Consider the following 10468-nt stretch of genomic DNA (forward strand, 5'->3'; position numbering starts at 1 on the left):
GACAGCAATGACTTGTACATTGTTACAGAAAATTCTAATAAATGCTTACTTTCTTTTATTTTCTAAATTGATTGAGCATATGTAATGGCTTTTGAAAAGTCAGCATTGCCATCGCAGGGATAAATTACATTATACATTTTAATAATATTTCACAGTATTACTGTTCTATTCAGTACTTTTCAAATAAATTCAGTCTTAGTGACCAAAAAAAGACTTATTTTAAAAACATCATTTTGAATAGTGTGTAACACATATGGGATAACCATGTATCATGAAATATGTTTCCTAAACAAAACCATATTTTATTAAGTGCAACTTACTTGACCAATGAACATATTTTTTTCGAATTTTTTCTTATTATTCTTCCTCTGAGTACGTAAACATTATTTATGACCAGTGTTGGGCAATAGTAACAGTAATAATATTACTTGTTGTGTAACTAATTACTAATAAGATTTCAGTAATATTACAGTTACATCCATAAAACAGCTTAGTTACTTTTGATGCCTCAACCCGACTGATTTAAGCATGGAATATGGAAAAGCTTACATTCAGTAGATAGAAATATTGCATATTGATTTTGTCAGGAAAAAAATGATCTGAACACTGTTGTTTAAGTTGTGCCTTTACTTTAACCTGGCATTACATCCCACCCACATCCATCCAATCAGCATGTGGTACTTTAACTATACTATACTATTAAAATACTATATATTGCTAAAATCAAAAATCCTTTAAAATAAACAGTTTCTTACAAATGTGATTTGATAAAAAACATAATGAAATAGAGTCTTATATGGGTAATGGAGAAATTACAATTAGCTTTAAGATACACGTGATAATTAATGATATTAATACAACATTTCTACTTGAATCAGTCAGTATTAAATCTGGTAATAAATTCTGACTACGATCCAATGCATTTTGGTCAAATGATGAGGCAGAAATGTGTTGTTAGTAACATTCTAGAAGAATGTCATGTGGAAGGTACACAGTTACAACTTCTGTGGGGCGAGAAGAAAAGTAACTAGTAGTGTAACTAATTACTGTTTCTAGAAAGTAATACGTATAGTAACAATATTACTTTTGAAAGGAGTAGGCCTAACTAGTAATGGTTAATATATGACATTCTTTGTATAATTAGCCCAACACTGTTTATGAATGTTTCTGTTGGTCTTGAGGAAAAGAAAAGTGTTATTGAAAGTGCATCATAAATGTTCAAATGAAGAGGGAAATAAATTATATTAAAATATCCTTATGAAATATTAGATATTATTATGAAAATATTGCCAATTGTTACTCCCATCATTACACTTCTTTTTTCATTGCATGTTGCCCCAAGAACACATTAATATTCAAATTAGATACAGTGTATAGTTACATTGTATACAGTGGGAAAACCCATTTATTGCAATTTTTCACACATCCTGCATAAAGACATGATAGGCTATATCAAATTATTGTTACATCTTTCTTAAAATTAGTTGAGAAGTCATCGTTATACAACGTTCTGAAACCTATTAACGTTACCTAATCCTAAATATATATATTTTTAAATAATTTGTTTTTGTACATTCTAACATAACATATGAATAAAATAAAATGTTCCCAAAATTGTCATTATTTTTTTTAAATAATAATAAATCGAATGCTCTCAACAATGTACGTTAATGACATGCGGGGAAAAAAATCACAAAACTTTTTTTTTCTTTCTGGGTCTCAGGAGGTTAAAGCCCACGCGGTGAACTTATCGGTGACTGACTGTAAATAATGAGCAACACACCCGCAACTTTCCGGTAAACTATCCAGTTTGTAAAGCTTCATACTTGCGAAAAGGGATATGTATATTTTATAACCGCTTTTCTTTGATTTAGTATTCGAACAGAAATATTGAAGCTTTGGAACACTTTTCCCGCGCTTTGCCAGCTTAAACGTAAAGCGCGAACATATCCTTTTTTTATCATTTTTCCGTTAGCTTAACCAGTAAAACAGCATTCATATAACGTTACTGAGGAACAAAATATTTCTGTTTCCTTCCATAAGAACCGCAATGTCTGCACCTAAATTCACCTTGCTGTGTAATTCGCATAACTGCCGGGCAAAGTTGAGTGGGTTTGCGTGGGTCACGGCCTGCTCTCACGCCTTCTGTGATCAACACGGTTCAGAGGAGTTCAGCCGCACACCTGCCATCTGCCCCGCGTGCTCCTCCATGCTCTCGGGCAAACTGGACGTTCTTAGAACCGAGCTGGCACCCTCAGAGCAATACAAGGCTATGGTTTTGGTCGGATTACGGCCTGAAACTGTTTTGGAAATCAGTCATAAAGCGCTAGACTTCTGGACCTACCAGGTTTGATGTCTGCAGGGTTGCAGTTCCATAAACAGAAAAAGTTGGGATTGATGCACCTTGCCTTTTTCACTTTTGCTTGTGGTTATTTTCAGGTAAACCAGGAGCGGTTGCTGATGGAGTACAGTTTGTCCAGGGCTGGGGGACAAGTGCTTCAGATGGAGAAGTTTATGATCCAGCAGAACCAGAGCAAAGAGCTAGAGTTAAATGCATTAAGAGGGGAGATCGCATCCTTGAAAAAGGTCTCAAACACGATCAAACCAATGCCCACACTTGCAGTTCACGCACAGTAACTGTCAAAATAACTTCTTTCTAAAATTTTGAATAATAGAAATAAAAGATGAAATGACAAGAAGAAATGGAAGACGAAACATATTGTTGGTTCTTCAACATTTACATTACATTCCTTTCATTAAAAAAGTATCACGCTTTCCACGCAAAAATTAAACAGCACAACTTTTTTGATGATAAGAAAAGTTATTTGATAATATCACAACTCATCAATTTCACCATCCCAAGAAAAATTATAATAATAATTATTTGTGATTTCAAGCCTTGAAGCAATTGAGTGACTTTAGCTCAGAAGTTTAATATCACAAGAAACATGCAATCAAGTTATCAAATTATTGGTTATAGTTGGTACTGTATATATATAGATGCATGAGAGGGATGCTTTTTTTGTATTTCTTTTAACAGCTATCAGTGTCCTCATCTTCAACTTTTACATTCTGCAGGTGTTGGAAGAATATAAGCGGAAGTACAGTGAGGTTTTGGAGCGACTGAATGAACAAAATAGGCAATATCAGAAGCTGCAGGGACTTCTCGACTCAGTACGGATGCATACGCTGGGAACGAGGGAGAAAGATCCCATTTCCCACTCTTTTACTACAGGTCAGGTGAAAAAAAAGGCATTAGTTAGAAACAAATATAATGGTTCCTTATTTAAACTAATTATTGTAGTTGTCTACTTTTAAACCTACATAAATAAAATCATGTCCAGAGTTCTTTATCCCACTGAGACTAACACTGTTCAGACGTGATTGACTGTTGTAAAGCATAGTAGTGTATGAAAATCATTGCAATTTATTGTCATCAGGTTTGGTCAAACCACGCTCTCCTCATAGCAGTCCTTCATTCCTGGGATCAGAAGGGGACAGGTTCTTCTCACTGGGGCCAGAAAACACTAAAACTTTCTTCCAGTTCAGCACACCCACCCGAGACAGAACCCAGACTTTTATCAAGAAAAACTAAGTATGATTTAAGTTTCACTAGGATGCTTTTTTGTTTATTTCTTTGTTTTTCTTTTTTCAATTGCTTTATTTACTGATAAAGCTGTTACACAGTTTAAAGAAGGTGTTATACAGCAAATACTCCCAACATGTTTCCAGTAATGTAAATGACCTTGCTTTGGGAAATAATTCATAATTAAAAAATGTGAAAAACCCTATATGAATTACCCCGTATGAATTTCCTGTAGGAACTGCCAAACTGATTAGAGTAAGACTGGGATTTCATTTTTTTATTTTCACAACCCAAATATGAAACAGACCACAGTACAATCTTAACAATGATGCCCATCAACAAGAGGAAAAAATATATATATGTACAGAGTTTTCCCGTCCACAGAAACAGGAACAGAACTAAATATATACAAACTGGAAAAACACTACCCTCATTGCTCTCAATGCTCTCACCGTGTGTCCTCTCTAGAGTTTTCATTCACTTTGAGGTTTGTAAGTAACGAAGGCTGCACTTTGGCTTTTCATCACCTGTCTTTTCCCATTGACTATAAGGAGCAAGGGAGAGTCCACACGTATACTTCGGAAGTCATATGACTACAGGGAATAGCAAAGAAGAAACAGACATCAGTATTTGTTACAGCTATTGTAATACAAAAAATAAGATACATTTATAATTTGGTTATTACATCTGTGGCCACAGATAATGGCTGCAAACTTGTTGAAATCTTGCTTGTGTAAATATGTACACTAACTGTTCAAAAGTTTAAGGTCAATAAGCATATATATTTTTTAAAGAATTTAATAATTTTATTCGGCAAGGATGCATTAAAAGGATCAAAATTTTCTTCCATTTCACTTTCTATTCACCAAAGAATTCTAGAGAAAAAAAAGTATCATATTTCCACAATATATTAAGCAGCAAAATGGTTTTCAACATTGATAATGATAAGAAATGTTTTCAAATCAGTATATTAGAATGATTTCTAAAGGATCATGCGACATTAAAGACATTTTTTTAAATCTTATCGACCTCAACATTTGGAAGGGTAGTGTAAGTGGAGATTTAAACTATAAAATATAATGGAAAGTTTTGAACACATACCTTATCTTTGTGCGTTACGCTGTGCCGTTTAACCTGTGGTTCAGGAATGACTACAGTATCCCCTATTAAAACACCCCAGCTGTCTGCTGTATTATACACCATTACTACACAACAGGTCTCTTCACTGTCCACCATGCCAAATGTGCTGAAAGAACAACAACAAAAAAACAAAAAAAATCACTCAGCAGACATTTAGCTATATCCAGTAATAGTTTAGTTAGTAAATGTCTAGTAAATATTTGTAGAGGGTGTTAATGTGACAGAGGCATTTAAACTCACAAGGCCATACGGCCCTCTGAGGCCAGACTGAAGACCACTTTTCCTAGTGCTGCCACCCCGCCGTTGTGGCCGTGAGTGAGAGCAGATAAGCTGCGGGGTTCAAGGCTCCCCACGCGGCCTGAGGGAGACCGGAACTGAGGGGAGGAGCATGGGCCCAAAGTGGAGGAGCTGAGGGAGGAGAGCATGTGACGAAGACGCCGAGATTTTACTTTCCCCTAAAACACAGAGAGTGAGGTTCATGTGGTTCCATACGGACCTCCAGAATACTGTTTTGACTGTACTCCACTGCCATCTCCTGGAAACAACCTACAGCTACATGTTTTATCAAATTGTTTTCCAACTTAATCTTCATATATACACACTATTACTGTTGGATAGATGGAAGTGTTTTTTTCAGAATGCCCAAAAATCAAGATGTGTCATTTTAATACACTTGCTTATAGAGTCCAAACATGTAAATAATATGACAATGAAAAAGACCAGACATGTAAATAATATGACAATGAAAGAGACCAGACATGTAAATAATATGACAATGAAAGAGACCAGACATGTAAATATATGATTTTCATATAAATTCAATAGAAACTCCAGTTCAATGCAGATTTTCAAATGCTCCTGAAAAAACATCATTAAATGCACCTGACAGGATTTGGCTGCCACCTTCCATTTTTCACATGACATTTGAATAAAGTTGAGCATTTCAACGTTCACTACATGCTCTCGGCGATGTTTCTCTGTTCTGCTGTCAGTAGTTTAACTCCCATAAAATGATTTGAAAATGCATGTTCCGTGCCATTGTAAACTGTAAAAGTTACAATGTCACTGTTCATTTATCTCACCTTATTCTCTTTTAACACTGTAAGCTGGTCTAGGTAATTCAGCAGCTGTTTTTCTCTCTCCCGAGCATCTTCCCAGGCAGGATCCAGAGCTGCAGCACGTCTGAATCCATCCAGAGCTGAACTGTACATCTCTTCATACTGGAACAACTGGTGACAGATAAGAGTTTCTTAGGCCTGCCATACACAGTGGAAGAGCAAAAGCAGGCTGTTTTCCAGTTTAGATAAGCAACAAGGTGGATATGATGCTGGTTTTACGGTGACATATTTGCTGGTGAACAAGTCTGAGTCTGAGAAACTTCTGAGTCTGAGAAAGTGTGTGAGAAAGCAACTGAAAGAATTGTTACCGTAGCTCTGTTGAAGTGGAGGTCAGGATTCATTGAGGATGCTTTGTCGATTTTCTCCTGTTAATATGCACCAATAAAATTATAAGGCAAGATGATGACAGCCAGTTTTGGCCAAATAATATAATGAATATTAACAAATGAAAGTTGATACATGAATAAGAGTTATGAAGAAATACTCACAGCCTGTGCGTAGGCACTGAGGGCTTGTTGAGAGAGCTGTGGGTTTTGTCCACTGGTGAAAAACATGGAGATATATGCGTTCCCTAAAATATCTGTTGGGTCAAACCGAAAGAAAAATGAAATATACCAACATCATATTCTGTCTTTATTCAGAAATGTTGATAGGAAACAATTGCTGTGTTCCAATCAACAGCCTGGATATCTTGGAGTTCACTTCAACTGGCAAAAACATTTCACTTTTCTTTAAAAGGATAGTTCACCTGAACCGGAAAATGCTGTTATGATTTACACACCTTTATGTTGTTTCAAACCTGTAAGACTTTCTTAAATAAGATATTTTGAAGAATGTTAGTAAACAGTTTCAGTCCTCATTGGTTTTGCTTTATGGAAAAAAATTTAACGGAAGTCAATGGGAACCTAAACTATTTGGTTACAAACTATCTTCAAAATATCTTTTTTTTTTTTATGTTCCACAGAACAAAGTAAGCCATATAAGTTTGGAAAGACACTCATCATTTTTGGATGAACTGTCCCTTTAAGGGGGCGGAATACCCTGTAAAGTCCAAACTAACTCCAATTTCACAGCTCAAAATGAATGCACCTAATGTATTTTATTTTATTTTTTGCAATAGCAGTGTAATACACTCACACCACGAAGTCCCATCAGTGACGTCGAGTTGCACAGCTTGCCTGGCCAGCTCCACACTCTCCACAATGCGTTTGCTCTGCCCCCGAGTGTCCTCTTGCGGTGGCAGCTGTCGCAGCACCATAGACAGGCTTCTCAGAGACACTTTATTCTTACTCTAGATGAGAAATACAATATCAGTGAGAAATCCAATATCAAAAGAGTCAGACATCATAAAAGAGATTGGGTCTCATTCAGTAATAATTGCAAGGATTATTGCTTATATGTTATTGTCATTATTTGTATGCATAACTTCTGAGAACAAATTCCTCAACACCAAAATAAACACCTTTTATACAGACCTCTTGTCTGATCACAGCTGTACACACAGTGTCAGTACCAACGCCAACTAGATCATTGCGCCCCCTCACCTCCCTGGCTCTGGATTTCTATCAAGGTTGTATGGGCTGGTGCCGACTCTGACTGTACATGTCCTCTGTTATACTGAAAAACCTTGCATCTCAAGCTATAATTCAACTTACTTAACACTTTATATGAAATATATTTAAGATTAAATCAAATGTAATTTTATAAGTGATCATAACATTGAGTAATAGTGTGTACGCACAGTCAATCAATGGGACCAGTTGTTCTTGGCTATAATAAGGCCTCCTGCAGGACACTGGAGGTCTTGATGCCCAATTCTGATTTGTAGCCTCTATCCAATGTTTCTGGCTGTCCGTTTACACGTTCTTTCAATTGTGACCCATATCTGATTCATGTGATTACACTTGCCATAGCACCTGAAACATTGTGCATGTGTTGTTGTCATTTACCGCCTACACATGTGCTTACCAATGAGAATAATATTAGACATGTACTGACAAAATGAGCAATTAATGAAAAAAATGGGGGGGGGGGGGATTAAATTATCCATTAGCGACCATCAAAATTATTTATGATTTGTTGGAAACTGACAAAAAATGACAAGAGTCACCCATTTGAAGTCGATAGTGAAGTCCACCATCTTTACTTATTGATAATTACTATATTAATAATCACATTACAGCTATTTTAAATAAGAACAGATGTTAAAAAAGTGTAAATCTGGAGTTTAAATCAAGCGAACGACGAAGGAGATATGTATGAAAAACAAATGTAAAAATAACTTGTGTGTTCATTACAAATAATTTCATTATTAAAACTACAAAAGCAGTTCAATGAAGTGCAGCGAGTCAGGCCCTCTTTTCTTTTATTGTTAGATTAACATTATGATATTGATACAGACGTCCTATACAGTAATGTATATTGTAATTCTGCATATGTGTGTATCTATCGGGATCGTAAGAAGCACTGTTATATGTACACACTTCGGATGACAGTCAGCGCGAGAAGCTAGCAGAGAAAATGTACAAATACTTTTTTTTTGCCTGTAGCTCAAAATAGCCCATGCTAATTTACACTCATTTTGCCAGCACAGGTCACATATGATGTCGGAGAAGTACCAAATCATTGCAGTTTTAATGACATACAGAACGCAATGCCTCAGAAAATCCGATCTGCCTGTTTACATTACAGTCGCATTGGCACATATCTGATTTATATCCCATTTATTTCCACATATGAGTGAGGCCTGAAACCGATCTCAAAATATCCAAATGCATGTGCTTTTATAACAGATCCGATCTGTGTCACATATGAGGAAAAAAATTTCGGATTTTGGTCACATTTATCTGCCAGTGTAAACGAGGTCTGGGACTCACCTGCTGTAGTGCACCTGTGAAACAGGTCTCGGCCGCTGTCAGGTCTCTTTTCTTCCAGTACTGCTCTCCCAGTGTGTTCCAGCCCTCAACCAAACCCGGTTCCAGTTTAACCGCCCGGGACAGACACTCCTCTGCAGTCTGACTAAACCCTGGAGTAACATTCAGACACCGACCCCATAGCAGCAGGAACTGGGCACTGTGTTTGTACACGTCTGTTGAAAGACAGGCCAGAGGTATAATACTAGCAAACACATAATAAGAAAATAACGTTTTGTTTTTCAAACCAATGTGACATTTTTAATGTTGCCGAGACAGTAATAAAGAATCTTGCTTTGTTTCAAGCACCTTTTTATTATTATTATTTGTCAAGAGTATATTTTATTAAAAATTAAAAAAAAATTTGCCCTAGAAATTTGTAGAAAACAAATAAGTAATAATGCGCACCTTCTTTTTCCTCCAGCCTCTTAAGTGTCTTCGCCATCTCTTGAGCAACATCATTCTGTTTCCTACCAGCATCTTCAACACTGTGCGTCTCAAAGTAACAGTCCCTAAAGGAGTAAAGATCATCTACCAGCTCCTGTGAGAGAAACATGCTATTATTAAACAACTGCACATTTGAAGCTCCTCCAAAAATTCAAAGAGATTTCATGCATTGAAGGAACAGTTCAGCCAAAAATAGTCACCCGTTGATACACAAATAGAGATCTTAGACAGAATGATATACCCAGTCAGTGCACACTTGCATTGAATCATTTTTAATAAAACGAAAGCAAATCGTGAGAGATTATTACAGAAAGCTAAAGCTTAAAAAAAAAGCTAAAGAGACTGTGGCTTTCACTTACAAAAAAATAAAAAATATGCATGCATTTAAGTAAAGATGTGGCATAACAGTATTTGTAATCAAAGACGAGATTAACAATTATGTCAAATGTTTCTTCCAAAGAAGAACTCAAATCAATTTATTTTGGTCTTACAGTAACGTTACTACAGTAAGCATCTCTTCCAGAGGGAGATGAATGATGGGTAAAACAACCAAGAATGATGGAAAGCACGTTAGAATAACACGATCAGACTACACTGCACTACACAGAGTTTAATAAAAGAGATTCAGATGCTGCTTGTCTTAAAAAAAACTTTTTTGTTCTCCGTTGTTACATTGCAGTGCATCAGTTGTTATAGTGATAGTCGGGCGGTGCAGCCATGTGTACAGTATCCTTCATCGACATCATTATCGGAATGCGGGGATGCCTATTCATTTAAAGCTTTTATTAAAAGACAGAGGCAAAATTAAAGCGTCAATTCAAACCTTTAACACGTGCAAGTCATCTTTGTCTGTTGTTTTCCGCTCCCCATCATTGTCAACCTCGGCCATCTTTCTCAAGTGTGATAATAAACACAGACGAGTGTGTTTGGGCGCCTCCTACTGGTCAGGAGACGAACAGATTTTTTTCTTTTTTTTCTTTTACTTGATAAATTGTGACACAAAACTCTTAGTAGAAGGAAACTATATTGGACATTTGAGAATATATTATTCATTTTATGTTACTATTTATAAACTAAAATATTTTTACACTTACTTCAGGAAGTCACAGCAAAGCACCGGTTTGGAAAATAAGAAAGTGATTTTCAAATATTTATCCCTCTCAATTTTGTATGCAACTATCTCAAACCAATATACAAATAAACTCATAAACGGGCAAATATAAATAAATAAATATATAATATTTGCATATGTTTATTAATATTCT

General features: G+C 36.0%; 2 protein-coding genes across 4 annotated transcripts; one reads left to right on the top strand and one right to left on the bottom strand.

Annotated features, from left to right (window-relative positions):
• Positions 1 to 1693: 1693 nt before the first annotated feature.
• Positions 1694 to 3736, top strand: LOC113052256 (E3 ubiquitin-protein ligase CCNB1IP1-like). Of its 3 annotated transcripts, XM_026216671.1 has the most exons (6): positions 1711 to 1796; positions 1875 to 1933; positions 2044 to 2347; positions 2440 to 2586; positions 3079 to 3235; positions 3441 to 3736. In XM_026216671.1, exons 3-6 carry the CDS (start codon positions 2051 to 2053, stop codon positions 3593 to 3595), a joined length of 756 nt encoding a protein of 251 aa, XP_026072456.1. In that variant the 5' UTR covers positions 1711 to 1796; positions 1875 to 1933; positions 2044 to 2050; the 3' UTR covers positions 3596 to 3736. The 3 variants fall into 3 exon arrangements, with proteins under 3 accessions (XP_026072454.1, XP_026072455.1, XP_026072456.1); XM_026216669.1 differs by lacking the exon at positions 1875 to 1933 and having other exon boundaries at positions 1694 to 1796; XM_026216670.1 differs by having other exon boundaries at positions 1697 to 1933.
• A 112-nt stretch (positions 3737 to 3848) lies between these two features.
• On the bottom strand, positions 3849 to 10204 carry LOC113052255 (tetratricopeptide repeat protein 5-like). Its single transcript, XM_026216668.1, has 10 exons — positions 10027 to 10204; positions 9165 to 9297; positions 8721 to 8932; positions 6982 to 7135; positions 6333 to 6424; positions 6153 to 6209; positions 5809 to 5955; positions 4967 to 5181; positions 4688 to 4832; positions 3849 to 4179 (listed from the first exon to the last, which is right to left on the bottom strand). The coding sequence occupies exons 1-10, from the start codon at positions 10090 to 10092 to the stop codon at positions 4060 to 4062; spliced, it is 1341 nt and encodes a 446-aa protein (XP_026072453.1). The 5' UTR covers positions 10093 to 10204; the 3' UTR covers positions 3849 to 4059.
• Positions 10205 to 10468: the final 264 nt, after the last annotated feature.

Source organism: Carassius auratus, chromosome 32 (assembly GCF_003368295.1).
Source record: "Carassius auratus strain Wakin chromosome 32, ASM336829v1, whole genome shotgun sequence".
NCBI lineage: Eukaryota > Metazoa > Chordata > Actinopteri > Cypriniformes > Cyprinidae > Carassius > Carassius auratus.

Bases quoted from the DNA above. Each gene is read 5' to 3' on its own strand.
- LOC113052256 (XM_026216669.1), top strand. From the start codon at position 1,771: ATGAGCAACACACCCGCAACTTTCCG. The intron at 2,348-2,439 runs GTTTGATGTCTG...GGTTATTTTCAG, and splicing joins TAGACTTCTGGACCTACCAG to GTAAACCAGGAGCGGTTGCT. The intron at 3,236-3,440 runs GTCAGGTGAAAA...TATTGTCATCAG, and splicing joins TTCCCACTCTTTTACTACAG to GTTTGGTCAAACCACGCTCT.
- LOC113052255 (XM_026216668.1), bottom strand. From the start codon at position 10,092: ATGGCCGAGGTTGACAATGATGGGGAGCGGAAAACAACAGACAAAGAT. The intron at 8,933-9,164 runs GTGCGCATTATT...GTCTTTCAACAG, and splicing joins GAGGCTGGAGGAAAAAGAAG to ACGTGTACAAACACAGTGCC. The intron at 5,182-5,808 runs GTGAGATAAATG...TCTGTGTTTTAG, and splicing joins CAGTGTTAAAAGAGAATAAG to GGGAAAGTAAAATCTCGGCG.